Source organism: Acipenser ruthenus, chromosome 1 (genome assembly GCF_902713425.1).
Source record: "Acipenser ruthenus chromosome 1, fAciRut3.2 maternal haplotype, whole genome shotgun sequence".
NCBI classification, from domain to species: Eukaryota; Metazoa; Chordata; class Actinopteri; order Acipenseriformes; family Acipenseridae; genus Acipenser; species Acipenser ruthenus.
Window position 1 is genome coordinate 83,100,633 of NC_081189.1, and position 19,472 is coordinate 83,120,104.

The 19,472-nt window shown below is 36.7% G+C and overlaps 1 protein-coding gene across 4 annotated transcripts in view; it reads right to left on the reverse strand.

The window, feature by feature from the left end:
- Positions 1 to 4,008: 4,008 nt before the first annotated feature.
- LOC117420411 (tolloid-like protein 1) overlaps positions 4,009 to 19,472 on the reverse strand; it is an 87,776-nt gene continuing 72,312 nt past the window's right edge. For 2 of the 4 annotated variants that reach the window (XM_059031141.1, XM_059031147.1), the window contains exons 18-23: positions 18,937 to 19,059; positions 16,364 to 16,489; positions 12,572 to 12,699; positions 8,224 to 8,437; positions 5,589 to 5,839; positions 4,009 to 4,935 (exon numbers count right to left, since the gene is read on the reverse strand). In XM_059031141.1, the coding sequence (XP_058887124.1) occupies positions 4,801 to 4,935; positions 5,589 to 5,839; positions 8,224 to 8,437; positions 12,572 to 12,699; positions 16,364 to 16,489; positions 18,937 to 19,059 (977 nt within the window). In that variant the 3' untranslated portion in view covers positions 4,009 to 4,800. Of the gene's footprint in view, positions 4,936 to 5,588; positions 5,840 to 8,223; positions 8,438 to 12,571; positions 12,700 to 16,363; positions 16,490 to 18,936; positions 19,060 to 19,472 lie in introns of those variants that run through there. The other 2 variants (XM_034033859.3, XR_009329597.1) reach the window with 2 other exon arrangements.

The window sequence follows — 19,472 nt, forward strand, 5'->3', positions numbered from 1 at the left end:
ATGCACACTTTGACCAGTCTTGGCCATAAAAGCCTGTAGCTCTTGCAAAGTTGCCATTGGCCTCTTGGTAGCCTCTCTGATCAGTCTCCTTCTTGCTCGGTCATCCAGTTTGGAGGGACGGCCTGATCTAGGCAGGGTCTTGGTGGTGCCATTCACCTTCCACTTCTTAATAATCATCTTGACCATGCTCCAAGGGATATTCAAGGCCTTTGATATTTTTTTATACCCATCCCCTGATCTGTGCCTTTCAACAACTTTGTCCCGGAGTTCTTTTGAAAGCGCCTTGGTGCTCATGGTTGAGTCTTTGCTTTGAAATGCACTACCCAGCAGAAGGAACCTACAGGTACTGCTGAATTTATCCTGAAATCATGTGAATCACTACAATTTAACACAGATGGAGGCCACTTAACTTGGTGTGTGATTTTGAAGGCAATTGGTTACACCTGAGCTAATTTAGGATTGCTATTACAAGGGGTGTGGACACTTATCCAACTAGGCTATTTCAGTTTTTATTTTTAATTAATTTTCTACAAATTTCTAGAATATTTTTTTTAACTTGGAAGTTGTGGGGTAGGATGTGTAGAAAAATGAAAAAAAAACTATTTTAATTGTAGGCTATAAGGCAACAAAAGGTGAAAATTTTGAAAGGGGGAGTAGACTTATTCTAGGCACTGTATATATATATATATATATATATATATATATATATATATATATATATATATATATATATATTGTAAATTGTAATTGTAAATTGCCCTGTGGTGATTTTGTACATTGTGCCACTACATTTTAAACTGGTAACAATTATAATATATGTGTCTTCTGGTTCCCTTTCAAGTGCGAAATGTAACCATTACCATATGGGCATTTAACTTGTAGAGACCCGAAACCTGAATCAGATATATCAAAGCTGCTCCTCGAGCCTGTGGCGCAGTCATACCCCGCCCCCAAGGGCACAAAAGTACTGCGCTCACTGATCTCAGCACCATTTATCCTTTCAAAACTGACCTGACCAGACAGCCTTGTTCAGATAAGTACTTGTTACTTCTATCTGCTATATATTTCTCATTTGTCAGTGCACCACAGACATCTGGGGGCTTACTACTGTTCAAATTGACTACTCAATGCAGTTCAAGCACTGTCCCCCTCCCTTTCACAACATCAGTCACGGACCCACAGGACGCCGCTGTGGTGTCTCAGGAGGTAGCAGCTCTGCTGCAAAAATGGGATATTCACATGATAGACCCCCTCCAGCTGGAGGAAGGGTTCTACTCCAGGTACATCCTAGTGCCTAAGTGGTATGGTGGCCTCAGACCAATCCTCAACCTCAGACAGGTCAACCTGTATCTTGAGCAAAAGGAGGTTCAAAATGTTGACAATGCAACAGCTGTTGCAGTCAATCAGGCTATTTCCACATCCCCATAAAACCTGTGCACAGGAAGTACATGTGGTTCTCCTTTCAGAATACAGCGAACGATTTCCCTGTCTTGCCATTTGGCCTCTCCCTAGTTCCCTGTACCTTCTCTGAGTGCATGGAAGATATCCTGGCCTCACTGAGACTCAAAGACATCAGAGTGCTCAATTATCTGGATGACTAGCTCATTTGTGACTAGCTCAATAGATGCCTTGGCACAACAGTGGCCGATGCAACTGTTAAATGCCATCCCACCGCTCGCCCTGCTCCCGTTGTGTCTGGAGAAAATTGGGCAGGACTGGGCCAAGGTGCTCCTAGTAACCCCTTATTGGCCCAGGAGACTCTGGTTTTCAACCCTGATGCAGCTCCTGAGTGGCCATCTGTGGAGACTGCCCAAGCGCCGCAACCTGCTCAGTTATGGCATCCCGACCCATCAATCCTGCAGCTCTGGATCTGGCCCCTGTACAGCTACATTTGCGCCATCTGGGGCGTTCTAATAGGGTCACTGATACTCTGCAGAATGCCAGAGCACTGTCCACACGTTCCCAGTATGGGTACAAGTGGGGTGTTTCTCAGATGTGGTGTTTGCCTCGTGGGTTCGACCCCATGACCTGTCCCATGGCAGTTATACTGCAGGACCTTTTTGACAAGGGCAGATCCCCCTCCATGTTAAAGGTCTATCTGACTTTCTATTACGAATCCGCCTTTTGTCGAAGATCTCGACATTTCATGTCAATCAGTCTGTGTAATTAGAGGCTTTCCATCCACCTCCTTTCCAGTGACAGAGAGTGACAGCTCCATACGCTCTGCCCAGTTCGGGCCCTGGCATACGTTGACAGGATGAAAAGTTGGAGGTAGTCCGAACAATTTTTTTTCTGCTATGAGGCAAAGTCCCATGGTCAAGCCCTGTCTAAGCAGCGGCTGTCTACAAGTGGATTGTATTGGACCACTAAACCTATAGTGGGCCCAGTCAAACCATAAACACATTCAGTCATTTGGTAAATTACAGGTTGAAAGGTTTTGTAATAAGATGCAGCTGACATTCAAGAATTTTTTTCAGCGACACATAAATATTTAATATCAACCTGACACAGGTTTTAATGACTTTAAAAGCCACTAATACCAGTCTACAAACATCAGAAAATAACATAAACTACAGTGAATAGGTTCAAATGGAACTTGGCACATACAGTAACAACTAAACTGTTCAACCATACCACATAAATTCATTTTACCCTCACCCCCCCTTACAACACACAATGAATATATACACCTTAACTAAAGCTCAGATATGGCCCTGTTTACATAACATATATCAATGGTTCTTTGTTGAAATACCACCTTCTGCCGTAACATACTCTAGAAAGATTGATTTTTTTTTTACAATAAAATCTTCAAGTTCTTAAACTGATTATCAGAAAAAAAGCAAAAACAAAACAAAAATATCTACAGAAAGATCATGTGCAAGAATATACATTTTTGTTCTAAGGCAATAGTTGTTGTTCCACAGGACTAGTGCTGTCAATGCAATGACGTTAATATAGTCTTTGTTCTTCAGTTGCAGCCAGACATAGTTCAACATTCATACATGTTTTTGCAGGTTGTTGGCTCATTAAATAAACAAAAAAAAGTTATTTATACTTGGAATAGCACCGTAGGAAATCCCTTCAACAGCAATTGTCTTGCTTTCAAAGATTTGGTTTCATACTCCCAAAACGTTCTATTCACTATTCACTAGGAAATAGAACAAAAACATCCAAGGGATGGCTTGTCCATTTACCTTTAATGTTTCATATCCATGTAGACAATTCCTCATCTGTAACTATGGGATATTTCACTTAGAACTGCTCCATGCATAGCTATGTTGACAAAGTTTTGGTGGTTTTCTCCATTGCCCGATTCCACTGATTAAAATATCTGATTCCTTTTTAGTTTAATAGGGCCCTTACTTTAACAACTTCTAGGTGTTGGCCAGACCCAATGCATTTCTTTACATTTTAAGTGCAAAACAAGAGCACAATACTATGGTAGCACACTTTGATATAAAACCAACACTTAAAAAATGCAAGGCTTCACAGTTGCTTTTTTTTTTTTTTTTTTAGGTGGACATTTGCACAAAGCCCTAAGAATGACACAGAGAGAATCACACGCACATACACGTACACATACACACATTCATGCATGCACACGCACACTGTAACCAGTAAAGACAAAAATACCAGTTTTGAGATGTAAAAGTCAGTTACAGTAAACACGTCTGAATATACCAAAGGCTTCAATTCAAGATCCCCATTATTACATATTTCTTTAACCTGGTTCTACACTCTTTCTTGATTCAATGCACAAACACATCATTTTGATTTAAAGCAGTTGACCAAAAAATGCAGATGCCAAAAACAGAATCAACTTTAGTGTGAATCTCTGAATAAAATAAATGTTGAGGTACAACACTGTTTTCACCAGTAGAGAGTGCTAACAGTTTATATTTTATTTTGGCTGAAGTACCACCTGTTTGACACAAGGTAGCATTGCAGCTCTACTTGATGAAGCATCTGTAACCCTCTAAATGTTGAGGAATGGCAAGTCAGATATTTAAGTCAGATATTTAATTAGACACAGTACATTTTTACAAGACAGAAATCCTGCAGTTTTTGACTATGTTGCTTTGTCAGACCAGCTGAGCTTTATTTCAAAGCAATTTCAGCTATGGAGTATATGTTTTTAAAATTAATAGACTTTTAACTGTAGCTTGGCATACTGTAAGCATTAAAGGGGATACAGCTAAAAACAAGAAAAAAAGCTCATATGTGACTGTACTGAAAAAGCTTACTGAGTTGGTTAGTGAGGAAATAAGAAATATTACAAATACAGTAAACAAAATAAAGTCCTCAGCGGTTTATTTTAAAATACTTGTAACTGTAATGTTTCCGTCACCATAAATATATGTACGGTTTTACATCAAGCAGAACCACTTCAGCGCTTTCATTTATTAGTCAATGATGCTCAATAATCTCTGAAAAAGTATGAATTTACCATTGGCCTCAAGTATCTTTTTCACAATGATGTAACGCCTGTCCAATTACCATGGTCCACATAGGCGCCTTTCTCCCATTTTAAATTTGCTGGCATCCACAATAAACGGCAGCCACTGTGTCTGTATAGTCTATGACGTGGGTGGATGTTGCTTTCACAAGATCCTCAATTGGCCTCCAACACAGAACATATCTTATTGAGTATCTACTCCACTGGGATACAAAACTTTCATTCTGCACTGAAGAGTTTTAATTAGCCTTTTCTGACTTTTTTCCAATGACAGAAAAAAATGTCAGTTTCTTTTTATAAAAAAAAAAAAAAAAAAGTTTTTGTGTGTGGATATTCCCAGATTATTTTTTGGTATGGAGAGTCTCTTGAAACTTTGTGCTTGTGTATCGTATATGGAATCCCTTCTTGCTGATCGTGTCGTCGGAGTGAAAGTGAAGCAGGACAGCATCTCCTGTAGTGTAGATTTCTTCAGGTGGCTGGAAGAGGAAAGAAGTTTTATATAACATTTATGCTGAAACAAATGTATACAGTACATAACAGAGTAGATATTCCAAGTTATGTATTTTAAATTGTCATTAGCATGAAAAAAGGAAAGAAAAATGCACCAAATAAAGTTGCTAACCCAGATATAAACAACAGAAGACAGCATGAACTTGGAATTAAAGTCCAACAAGCAGAACAAATTAGATACAAAATTATAACACCATGTCATACGGTATACATAATACTACAAACATCTCTCTATTTTTTTTTTTTATCTCGAACGTGTTATTGTTTTTTACCTTCAGAATGTTTTTTTGTACTATGAGTTTGTACTAAACATTTTGGTTCAGAGATGTGTAATGACCTTCTTCTCTCATTTAAACTAGGGGACCAGGTAATATGGAATATGTATAGGTTAAATCGTTTGCAGGTGCCTCATGTATGGCAGCCGAGAATGAGAAGCACTTGTCTAGCAGTAAACTAACAAGCTAAATATATTTATGATGCCTGTTGGAAGCTTTTGGAAGGGATTTTACAGTTTTACCCAAACCTGTTTTTTGCCAGTTTCATACAACATAATTGTATGGACTGGAACTGTACAGTACTGTATTATTAGGGCTCAATGTACAAATAAACGTGTCGTTACCCCAGATCCACAGAACCGCCCGAGTCTCTGCGATGTGCTGTCGTAACCATCGAACAGTTCCATGTAGTCATAGCCACAGTCTGCTTCCTCTTCCACCTCGAATGTCTGGAAGGTCAGTTCTATTCCATATCCCTTCTCTGCAGTTATCATCCACTCACAATCCACCTGCCCTGGGTAGTTATTGTCTCCAAACTGTGCATGTGAGTACAGGTCTTTTAGTCTGGTCTCAGCTTTCAGCCTGCCTCCACATTCTGCAGGAATCCAAAAATGAGTGCACTGATGAAGCCATTTCGGTATATCAATGCACATCTGCCATTAAACTGATTTATTCTGTTCCCCAAAGCATTACAAGACAGGAGACTGAAACCTTTCAATGACACCCATTAAGAAGGTTGCATCTGTGTGTGTGCGGTCTGTGATAGTGAGTGGAGAATGTAATGTTATATTGTGATTTTAATGCCCTTTTACTATTGGATAAATACATGTCTCTTAGGACACTTGCCATGTGATGACACCGACCATATTTGCTGCACTGTTAAAACCCCACAACTTGAAAGTGAAACCTCCAGCAAGAAGAATGCTGGCATTTTTTAAATGCATTAGCCAAGTCTGTTTCTATTTAAAGAATCTGTGTCTGTAATTAAGATCCCTCTCAAAAATAGCTGCCAAGAGAAACCCTCAGCTTCCTGATGAAGATTATTATAGAAACCCCAATCAAAACCTCATCAGACAAAACAAACAGCTGGGAAGCAGAAGGTCAAACCTTCTCAATATTATGTTCTATAAGGATCAGAAAGAAACAAAAAAGAGAAAATCAAAAAAGATTATTCAAGTATATCTACAATTTTTTACACTTTATGTTTATCCTGCCATTCATGCAAAATGTAATCTCAGCAAACATTGTGCATCTAAATAATGAGCTACCAAATCTAACCATTCCCCTTCCTTTTTTGCAATATATTTCCATATACCCTGGCAGCTCCATCTTTGCAGGGCCAAATGTAAAACATATTTAGCTGTTATATAATTATCTTTGAATATAATTAATGGGATTGTCATTGGGCATATATTACAGGAAATTATGCAAATAAATATATTTAGTAATTAAAACCCCATAAGTAATAGAGATGAAAGTTGGCCAGTGGGATAGGGCAGTGGTTTTCAACCTTTTCATCTCAAGTACCAGTATTTCCAGTGGGACCACCAGGTGTACCAGTAACTATATGCAATCCTAAATGGCTGTTGTAAAACCTACCCCATTACAACCTGGTTTGTTGTGTCTGTACTCACTTGTTTGTTGCCTCATTCTGCTGAATGGTTAATCTATGCAGCTGATGACTGCAATGTTTTGCAAGTGTTGTGTATTGAATTGGTGACTGCAACTTTAACTGTGTACAGTTATAATATAAGGAACAGCATGCTGCAGCTCGCATGCTCAGTGCTAGTGAAGTCCTGATCTGACAGCATGTAACACAGACAGCTCTTAGGATTACATGTTACCGTTTATTTTTCAGTAAAAACCAAGTTGAGTACGTTCTGCTATATTTATGATATTAAATACACCACAACAAGCACATGTCTTATATTTGAAATATTTTCATTAGCACAATCTGAGAGCTAAATTTAGTGAATGGCATTTTTTTTTTTTTGTTTAACGGTGCTCTTAAATTACTGTGTGTGCTTATTTGGCTGGAAAGATGATCAGCTCATCATGTAACTGGGAATCTTTATATCTGGATGCAAGATGCAACAGGAGAAAATCCGATCGTGTTGACTCAAAACTTTATTTAGGCATTTGTGTGCCTAAATTTGACTGGCGAAAGATAACATTGGTTTATTGGAGCTCACAAAGATAACCTTTTCACTTCCTTTTTTTGTATGCACACACACACACACACACACACACACACACACACACACACATTATATATATACCATCATTAAAGACAAAAGCCAGAAAACACTCAAAAACACATGTCAGCATTAATACCACTAGGTGGCATCTGAATCCTTATTCTCTGAAGGGTTTTTAAACTTTTTTTTAATTCAAATTATATATATATATATATAAACCAAAAAAACTTTAAAGTAACAGTAAAGGTTACATTAAAGGCACACAAAGTACAATGTAAATACAAATGTATTTAGGAAGTTTCAGAAATTAGAGACCTTCATCAGCTAAAATGTCATGAAATGAAGGACTCTAATGTCAGAGACGTCCTAAATACTTGTATTTATGTTGTAGTTTGTGCACCTTTACTATTACTTTAAATACAGTATATATATGTGTGTATATATATATATATATATATATATATATATATATATATATATATATATATATATATATATATATATATTAACCCTTTAGTTATGGTTATATTAAATCTCACCTAGTATACAAAAGCAAACTGAATGTCAAAAAGGTTTCATTTAAATTACAAATATCATGACCTAGTTTATCCTGTTGTGAAATAGAAATCTAAAAGCATTTTAGGAATGACATGTTAGAATCTATTTAACTGCTTAAACCCTATCACGAAATAACAAGACTTTAATTTTCTCCTATGTAGGAGGAAGAGCCGCCTCAGCAAACACATATCAAGCATGTTAATTGGTGTTGTGCTTTACTAACCTGTCGAATGGGTGGCCTGAAAGCCCTTCCTTTGTACTGAGGCATCTGAAATGAACCTGAGATACATCTTGTTGCCATTGGAGATAACAGGTTCTGGTAGTTTGCTGCCACATAGCCGCCCCAGAATTGCGGCTTTGTCACTCTCTCCGTCATACACCTCCAGATGGTCGTAGGCACATTCCTGATGCTGCTCGAGCTCAAACTCATTAAAAGACTGAAAAAAAGAATATAAAACAGAAGGTTTAGGAGACATCTACATCATCCTGTTAATAAGTATAAAGTTTGCTTCTGCGAAAAAAAAAAAAAAAACATTACCACTCACGATAGAAAAAAAATGTCTGGAACTTATTTAAGTGAGACAGGGTAGCATCACAGCACAGGATGTTATCGGCCAGGAAAACACAGAAGGGTGCAGTTTAAGTGCAAATGCACACTTTATTTATAAACAAAACAAAACACATTAACCAACAAAACAGCACAAGGGCCAAAACAAAAGGTTTGACAAAAACTCACAAAACGTAACAAACAGCGCAGCACGGAACACATAACATCAAACACAGCCTTCCACCTCTATCACTAACATCAACTCTAATCCTCTCTTATTACCACCTGTGAACACCTATTTTTTACACCCGTGGCTTCCACTTGTTTTGACCGGGAGACATTGAACCCCCTCTCTGCCAAACCAATATTCCCCATACCAACACACACACGTGCACCGGCAGGGCTTTAACCCTGCCACACTGCCACACACCTCCCCCCTTGTGCGCAGTACACATGGCCGCCATCGGTGATCAACCCCCTCCCCTCATGTCCATCCTTTTCCCTGTGGATTCTTGTGGGCGGGTTCGTAATTGGGGCTGTGGTGGAAGTGGCAATGCTGCTAGTGGTAACGCTGGCAGAGGAAATGCTGGCTCCTCTGATCTGCAGCCAGCAGTGACACTGCTAACAGCAGCGCGGGGCCCCTCCAGCAGTGACAATGCTGGCAGTGGTAACACTGACAGTGGAAATGCTGGCTCCGGATGTGCAGCCAGCAGTGGCAACGTTGGCAGCAACAATGCTGACAGCAGTGCTGGGCCCCTCCGGCAGTGACAATGCTGACAGCAGTGCGGGGCCCCTCCGGCAGTGACAATGCTGACAGCAGTGCGGGGCCCTTCCGGCAGTGACAATGCTGACAGCAGTGCGGGGCCCCTCCGGCAGTGACAATGCTGACAGCAGTGCGGGGCCCCTCCGGCAGTGACAATGCTGACAGCAGTGCGGGGCCCCTCCGGCAGTGACAATGCTGACAGCAGTGCGGGGCCCCTCCGACAGTGACAATGCTGACAGCAGTGCGGGGCCCCTCCGACAGTGACAATGCTGACAGCATCGCGGGACACTCCGGCAGTGACAATGCTGACAGCATCGCGGGGCACTCCGGCAGTGACAATGCTGATAGCAGCGGATGGCACTCTGACTTGTCGGCCCCTTCCACATTCCCACATGTTTTGACAGGAAGAAATTTAACCCCCTCCCTGCCAACCCAATATTCCCCACACCAACACACACACACACACGTGCACCTGCAGGGCTTTCACCCTGCCACACTGCCACATTAACCTAAAGTGAATATTTGGAGGACCGACTGAAGATATTATGGACCATATTCACAAAGCTTAAAGGGCTGTTTTAGACAACTAACTTTATTAACTGTTTCTTTATAAAGCCCATTTTGATTTATAAAATCAAGTTTGTAGTTCATGAAACAATATCCAAAAACAGCCCTACAAAAGACATTTCCTGAAACAGTCCATAGTCCAGAGTTTTATGAATAGGGTCCTATAGGGTCCTATGTACATACTGTACAGTAAGGGTTGCTATGACAAAACACAAACACATGGTTTATGATATTGAGGCAACAGTGACATGGAATACGTAAATAAATACCCCAATTGTAAATGTGTCAACATTATCATGTGAAGAAAATGCTCATTACTTACATACAAAGCATAATTTCAATTATAATTTGTGTTTTGTTAAAATACACAACAAATGTAATTAGTCTTTTGATATAGAAATTATTACCAGTATATTTCTGGCTGGGATAATACTATTTGCATACCATTCCACACTCTCTACAAATTCATGCAACTGGATTACTGCTTGATGTATTACTGTACAAAGAACTTGGCCATAACTGATCCAATTTCACTTCATTGCTGTAGTTCTTAAACTATTTCCTGCGACGCTGACCTAATGTGTGCGAGTGTGTATAAAATATGTGGTAACAAACAGATCTGGATTTCAAAGACTTAGCCATGTTACGGCATGTGTACTTTCGAGACAACAGCTGTTTCTTTGTTCATAGAAGTGTAATGGTAAATTAACCAGAGGATTCTGGGCAGATTTTATTTTATTTATTGTACTAAGGAATAGAGTGCAATGGTAATGCCATGTGAGATCGAATCGGTGCCAACATTTTTTCTAGTTCTTTTTTTATAACAATAATAATTTAAATATTCAAAATATAGCTCTACTACCAGTACTGAAGGCATTAATAAAGTTGGAATGTTTGTCAAAGGATTTTACTAGTTTATTTTGGTATTACTTCTATCTTACTATGATGGTTGGAGTACCACCATTACTAAAGATGCCACCCCCATCCACCTACCTGAAAAGAAAGTGATAATATTTTAAAGGGGAGGGCCACCAAAATATGTATGAGTATCCCTGTCACATGCAGATATTGGTTCTGTTAGTCACTGAAGAAAAGCTTCTGGGATATGTTGACTGTAGTGCAGTGTGTATGTCACACACACACAACTCTGAGACCATTTGCCTTAATATGCATTGAATGTGATATGATTACCTCATTTGACACAAGTGGTGTCCCTTTCAAATTCAGGACATTGCCTGAACTACATAAGTATTGTGTATATACATTGTTTTTGAACACCTGCTTAACAATATTGTTGAAATAAACCATAGCATTCCACTGGGAAAACTGTATGCAATCTGTCATCACTCCCTCCTTTCTTAATGAATCATCAGACTGTAACAACATATCATAATGTATGTATCTCCAAGGAGATATTTTCCATGTCTAAAACCTGGCAGTGAATTTAATTCTCAAATGCAGCAGGCTGAAAGATTAAGCGGCAACTTTTGTAATGAATAAATGAAAAACAGTAAAAGACTGTGCAGATAATAGTGCATGTTCTGTCTAGTACAGCAAAGCTTTCTTAATCTACCTAATCCCTACTGGAATCTAACCAGACCCTGAATGTGAATGCATTGTACATTAACAGCTGTCCTTGAAGACAAGCACACACTAACCTAAGAAGTATTGGGATTTGAATTAATAACTTCATAATAGCTTTTTTTTTTCAATCACAGACACTGCAGAGGAGTGAATTATGAAAAATTAAAGATTTCCTTAATCTGACCTATAATCCTCACTACAAATGAATCTAATGTATAATAAAAACAGTTCAAGAGACAGTCAAAAGCTGTGACCTGACCCTGACAATTATTTATTTATTTATGTTTATTTGTTTAAATCTGTATTATTCTTGATTTTAATAATCCACTTTTTGTCCAAAAAACATTAATTAAATAAATAAATAAATAAATAAATAAATATAGTTTTACTCAATCTTATTAGATGCATCCAGTTTAATATTGTTATTTTTAGTGAAAGTGATACAAGGAAACTCACACGAGAAACCCTTTAAATGAACTTCAGGTCAATAGTTATTTTTACTTGTTTTGTAATTTCTCACTTAAGTAAAAAGCTGTGATAAATGGAGACAAATATCATTAGGCTAGAAAAGCACAGGCCTTTGTGAACATGTATGTGAGTATTTTTAACCATTACAATACACATCACCCTGTTAGATTTATTATGGTAGTGATATACAGTAGTTAATTTATTATGAATAATATTGCACTTAAAAGGCATAATATCCACCTTAAAACCAGAAGTTATAAAACCAAAACATAAGAAAATAGCTGTATACAAAATGACCCAAAAATGTAGATATTAAAATGATGAATAACCTTCAAAACTCCCTCAAGGAGTTCTAAATCTTGGAATAAGTGTTTTATCCCGTGAGAGCCCCTAGTAACCTAGATTTTCATATCCGGTAACCTTTTTTTGTGGCAGTCTTCCTGTGGAGATTCTAGAATATTGCAAAATCACCACCAGTAATGAGTTTTTCCTCACCCATTGAAATGGTTCTGAGATTAAATTAAAAAAAAAAGGTATTTTGAAAATGTATTTGCTGGGTAGGCTTTTCTTATTACGAAATTCCAGATGAAGGAGGCAGTTGATTATTATGTGGTGTGTTTATCTGGCCTGCACAGTACTCACCACTTTCACACGGTGCCCAGGAGTAGCTGTAACTGCCCATGCACATTCCTTACGGCTTGGGTACTTGTCTGGCCAGTTGGGGCTGGTGATCACTCCACTGGAACTGTGGACACTGTGTTCGCATTCGGCTGTGGTGACAAATGACAGACACTAGATAGTTTCCATAAATATACAGTGGCAATAAAAATTAAAAATGAAAAAAAAAAAATTAAGTGGATATTGAGTTGTAGATTAAACATTTTTTTTGCAAATACTAGTGGTTAGCAGTAATGCGAACATCAAGCAAAGTTGTTACCAGACAAGACAGGCCCAATGCCTGGGAAATATGTTTATATGACAATAAAATGTATATTGTTAGCCCTCAAACGTTACAGCTTATTATCAAATCATTATTTTACAGTTGCTTAAAAACAAGTGTGTAAGGTAGACCATTACTATTTCAAACGCAGATCTCATCCTCCCCAAAGGGATATATGTCAAACCTGGCATCTGACTATCTTGTCCACATATGCTTTTTTTCCATCCAAGTATGATTTACTTACCCTTAGGTGACATAAACATCCCGCCCCTAAGTACTCACTTCAGACCTGCAGTGTATTCAGGCTGAGTTAACACTGACTGACAATCAAACCAACAACCTCCCAATCTGCTAGCTACTACATCATTTGGTTTGGTAATGAATTGTTTCACAGAGTTGGGGGGACTTAAAATATTTTAATAATGAAATAGAATATTGAAAAAACAAAGTGCAAATGGAAGTAGAGCATTCTTTGTTAAGGTTCAAGGGTGGAAGACAAGACCATGTAAAAATATAACTTAATAAATTAGAAGTTAACCACTTGTTCTGTTTCCTTTAATACCCACAACCCAGGTTCTAATTAAAGGGATACACATTCAATGTTTGTCAATTAAATTATATGTGCTGTTTTTTATTCAGGTTCACAATCAGTCAATTTGTCTGACTGAATTGGTTGGTTTTACTATTCTATGAAAAATTAACATATCTTCTGTGTATAGTATTTTAACAAAGGAAGCACTATAAGTGATTATTTTTTAGCACATTTGTTCAAAGAAATAACAACGGGTAACATTTAATAGGAATTGTAAAAAGGATTTTTTACAAACACGGTTTCTATGGCGTTTTCTGTACTTATACTTGTACTCGGAATTGCTTTTAAGAAGTATTTATCGGCATTTATGCCAGCACGGCAGTAAAAGACAGCCCTGGACAAGATGACAATAATCTGCTATTGATTGGTACCCAATTGTAAATGTGAGGGAAAGACCGCTTTTCTTGTTTTAAAATTTAATGAATGGATTTATTGAATACCTGCCTATAAAGCAATTATGAGTATGAGTAACAGCACACCCGTAATGGTTTCATTGTGTATGCACAAAGATAAATTCTAATCTGTCCTATATTAGAAAAAAAAAAATATATATATATATATATATATATATATATATATATATATATATATATATATATATATATGAGTAAAATGTAAGAATTATCTTAGTCTAGTATTGAATCTTAATTTTATTTTTTTCATTTCCTTAAAATATATATTATTAACCTTTATTACTTAAAGAGTAAGTAGCGGGGTTCCGAATGGTTCAAAATGGCCGCTCTAGTGCACTGGGGTTTTAGATCTGTCCTCTAAATCAGTGCAGGAAGAGAAATTAAAAAAAAAAAAACAAGTGCACTGGCTTTTCTGTTCTGTATCACATAATGGATTGTTGTTGCTCTGTTACCTGTTTGACAATGTGGGCAATAATCCTTACACTATCAGTGGACTAGAGCAGCCATCTTGAAGAGAGCTTTGAAACAGTCTTTAAAGTTATATGTGTAAAAATTTGTCAGGATGTTAACAATTAAAAAAAATAAAACAAAGGTATGTTATTTAAACAGTTGTAGCAACACGCAGGGAACGTGTAACACAATATTTTTCGGAACATCACTACTTAAACTTTAAGGAGCTTGAAAAGAAAATCATGTTTGGATGTGGAGGCTCCTTCTAGGCCATGTTGATGGTGTCTTGGAATTGAATGTACTGGTATAAGACAACAGCCTGGGGATTTTAGATGCTTGCCAAGGTTATTGTAGTTTAATAACATTAAAACTGATTAACCTTTCCTACACTAATGTAAGGTTAAGCACCAGACTCGATAACATTAGAAACCTAATGCTAAACACAAGTAGGATGCAAGATAGGGCTAAAATAATAATAATAATAATAATAATAATAATAATAATAATAATAATAATAATAATAATAATAATAATAATAATAAAAAATAAATAAAAAAAAAACATATTAGAGATTTTGGGCATTAATGTACATCCTTAGCCACGGGTGCAAATAGAACATTTCAGTTAGATAAGCAGTTCTCTAAGATTCTAAAGTGTAACATACAACTATGGCCAAAAGTTTTGCAGCATCTAGAATTTTAGGATTGAGTATTTTAGGATTAAATATATATTTAATTAAGATATTTTATTTAACATCATGTAATCAAAGAAACTACAAAATGATACTGCAAAAGTCTATCAGAAGCCAAAATATTAGTACAGTATTTCATGTTCGATTTTTGTCAGTTTTTCGTTAAGTATAAAAACTACAAAGCGGTATGTAATTCAATATGTCAACGTAACATTATTCAGTAGGTTTCATTCTACTTTATGAAGCAAAATTAGTTAATTCTACTAATATTTTACACAAACATGTTTATAAATTTGTAAAAGTCTCCTTTATTTTATTCATCAAACCAGAGATTACTTAACTGTGGTATTTAGGTCAGGATTTGACTATCTAAAAAAATAATTCAATTTTTTCTTCCTGTTCTGAAATGATTAAAATACAAAATGCCACGTTTAAAACATATAGTAGCAACTTTATCATTGACAGTTAACTAATTAAGTACAGTATGTGTGTCAGTCTAAATTTGTATACATTACAAATATTTGTTTAAGTACCGATCCTGTACTCATCGAGGAGTAATTGTCTAAACCTTCCTGGAAATATTTCTGTTAGCTTTAGTCTCGGAGAACACCTGAAGACTGTGTTAAGAATGGATCCAGGTAGAATGTAACTAAAATGTGATATGTTTGTATAAACAGGCCTCCAACACCCATATTAGAATTATACCTTTGAATGTATAAATTACAGTTCTAAAATGATATATTGGTCATGTCTGGCACATAACAGTCATTTCTATTTTAAATGACCTAATTACTGTATTTTTTAAAATTATTTTGATGAGGGCCTACTGAACACAACCTAAAGAAATGTATATCCAAACTTAAATGGTAAGTATACCTTTTTGGTTTTGAAACATCCCCTAAATGAATCTTGTTTTGGAAAATCAAAAGGAGAAACAAGAATGCCTCCCTCCTCGTTATTTTTTTCATTATCCTTTTTCAAAACCAATTGCTGTTTTTTAACTTTATTTCCCTGTTTTTCGTTTTTAACTAAATCATAACTTAATACCAAGGTTGTGTGTTTTTTTTTTGAACATCGGTTATTTCCCAATGCCATTGGTGAACTATCCAAAAAAATTACAGTACAAGCCAGCAGTCTGACAACTAACCTCTGCATAGTGTATGTTGTAACCCTGCACCCTAATTTCTCTTGGTCTATACAGACCCCCAATGTATAGATCTGAGAATATATGCATGGAATATAAAATGAGGGTTCAGAGACCCAGCTGCCCTAGAAAAAATTGCAATTCAACCGACACAAGACACAAACTTAACTTATAAGATCCTACAAATGAAAGTGTATCACATACCTTCTTTGCAGTCATGTTTGTTTTCATTTGGCACAAATCCATTGCGGCACTGACATACATAGCTCCCTATAGTGTTGATGCAGTCATGCTGACAGCCGCCATTGTCCTTGGAGCACTCATCCTTGTCTGTGGGAGAGTGTGAATTGCTTATTTCGAAAACAAGCAGAAAAACAAGACAACATGCTGGTGTGTTTGTCCAGAACAGAGTAAGCCATGGCAAGAGTCTCTGCAGCCTTCTAGAAAAAGAAGCCCAACATATTTTGTCATAGTTGTACCCATTCATTAACCTCTTGCTTTGAGTAGCTTACAGCTATTGCCAATCCGCTATGGTTCGTCTGTATTACTGTTTGTGCTACGTGTTTCTGTTACATAACTCATAAGCTTGTAGATGCAATACCATATTTTACACTATTAGGTATAGTACTATCAAACATCATGGCAAATGTTTAAAATAATTGTGAAATGTTGCAAATAATATTGCTGTGTTGCTATGTTATGAATTTCTTTTTCACAACCAAATTCTGAAATATATTGATATCATGTCTTGTTGATGATAATGTACAATTATATTTTTATGTGATTAATTAAGATTGAAAATCAAAGCAGGTGTCACTTCTTTTTTATTCACTGATAATGATATTTACTTCTGACAATTTAAATAAATCATTAAATAAATGGTTGACAATGAGCTTAGCTCTTGATGAATCTGGACATATTAAAACACACAAAGAATTCAGCAGTAGTTTTCAGAAACTAGAGAGTAAAGAGACTCATTTTTTCTCACAAAAAATGGCATATTAGATGTAGCTGGCTCAAGGCAACCACTAAGCAGACCACTCTGTTTATTAGCAAACAAATCCTCTAAGAGAGGTTTTACTGAAGCTGAGGTTAGCAGAGGAAATATGACCTGAGTAAAACAGCCACTTAATTCCCCACAGCAGGAAGAAAAGCCAAACTACATTAGCAGACAGTCATTTCAAGAACAGGTAGTCAGATGCCACCATTCTAAATCAGCTGTCATTTCAGGCAGGACTGGCCTGTTCATTAAACCAAAACTGGCAGACTGTTTCTGACACATACTTACTATACTGCCATGTTGCAAATAGCTCCTGTCATTTCAACATGCGGTGAAATGAAAGTGCAGTTACTTGTTACAAATACATCTAAAAATCAGAGGATGTTGAAACTGAAAGGGAAGCTCAATCTCGTTTCCATGTGTTACTAGGAGAAATGTTGATTTCTGATATCCTTTGGGAGTAAAAAAAGACTAAAATAGAATACACTTTTATGTTTGTTTTCTTTTGTTTTTTGTCAAGTATGTATTAAAAAAATTCCAGATCTCCCACACTTAGTAAGAGTCTTCTCAATACATTTCCCCTTTATACAGTTGGATGTACATTTTATTTTACAAGTCAATACTTATATGTATTAACATCATATTGTGAAATTTCACAGTAAAATGCTTCAGAAAATTCCATACATAACTTCCGTGCAAGTCATTAATCTTGCAGGGCCTGTATGTCTCTGAGCCCTGCATGATACCTACACCTTTCTTTATGGGCAGCAGTGTGGAGTAGTGGTTAGGGCTCTGGACTCTTGACCGGAAGGGTCATGGGTTCAATCCCAGGTGGGGGACACTGCTGCTGTACCCTTGAGCAAGGTACTTTACCTAGATTGCTCCAGTAAAAACCCAACTGTATAAATAGGTAATTGTATGTAAAAATAATGTAATTGTATATAAAAATGTGATATCTTGTAACAATTGTAAGTCGCCCTGGATATTGGCGTCTGCTAAGAAATAAATAATAATAATATAGGTTATTCTGAGTTCTTTTTTATATACTAGTTGATTGGTAAGCTTTTTTGTGCTCGAATGCTGGTACGGTTTTACACCATGTTAGTAAACCGCTCCAGGTAACATGGTATTCATAGTCAGGTGCATGCATCTTTAGGAAATTATTCTTGAGTGTTTTTTTGGGTAGAGAAAGCAAGGTTGAGTTCCACTCTCAGTTAGCAATGGTGATTCATTTGAAATCTAGTAAAATAAACATAATGAAATGTAAAATAAAAACACATAAATAAGCACTGTGAATGGAGTTACGATAAAAGTTAAATATTAACAATGCCTGAAATTAAAAAAAGAAAGGATTTTGAGAAAATAAATTGGCTAGTGAGATTCATTCTGTTCAAACCTCAAAGGCTAAGACCACTATGGAGCATAACCCTTTTGTTTTTTTTTTTTGTTTTTTTTTTACAGAGCCATATAATATGATACAAACAATAAGATATGCTTTTCTGATACGCAACAAAATGTATACCCTTTAAAACTGCAACATTTAATAAGGGGAAACCTGGCATTACATTGTTAGTAATTTAAAAACAAGGGATTTAAATGTAACCGTGTTAATAACAGAGAACAAATGTTTGGTAGCAAGAAAACATTTGTTGCTGACAGATGGAAACCAGTCTCCCAGTTTTGAATGGATGCTTTTTCAGTCCGACAGAGTAAGGAAAGATCCATTCCCAGTAATACGTGTTAGATTCTGAACCAGTCAGAGGACATGTGGTCGTACCTCTGAGACCCTCAGAGGCCGCCAGTCTCTCAATAATACGTACTCGGCCTGAAGTGGCAACCTGCACCAAGTCCTTGCAAGATTCAAAAACAAACATTTTGTCTTTGCAGGAAGCTTCCTTGTCTGTGAAAGAAAACGTACCAAGATGGCACCAGAGGTGAGTGTGTGCTCGGCACATCCATGCCAATTAATGATCTGATATTTTGTGCTTTTTATTTTAAAAAACCTTATAAACCATCACAATGCTGTAGTTATTCATACACAATTAAAGTTGTTACTACTTTGCAACAAACCATTTTTAATATGTTAATACAAACCAGAGTGGGGAAATTATTTGCTTCAAATTCCTCTTTCATACAGTAGTCATACACACACTGTTTGTGATTTTGTTTTACATTTGAAAAAAGATATAATGGGAAAAATGTTCCTTGTGATATTTAGTTGAGCATGATCCGCTGTTTGACAAACAAATATATATTATCTCTACACAGTTATACAGTGAACTATATTTAACTGCTTTTAAATAGTATACTTGC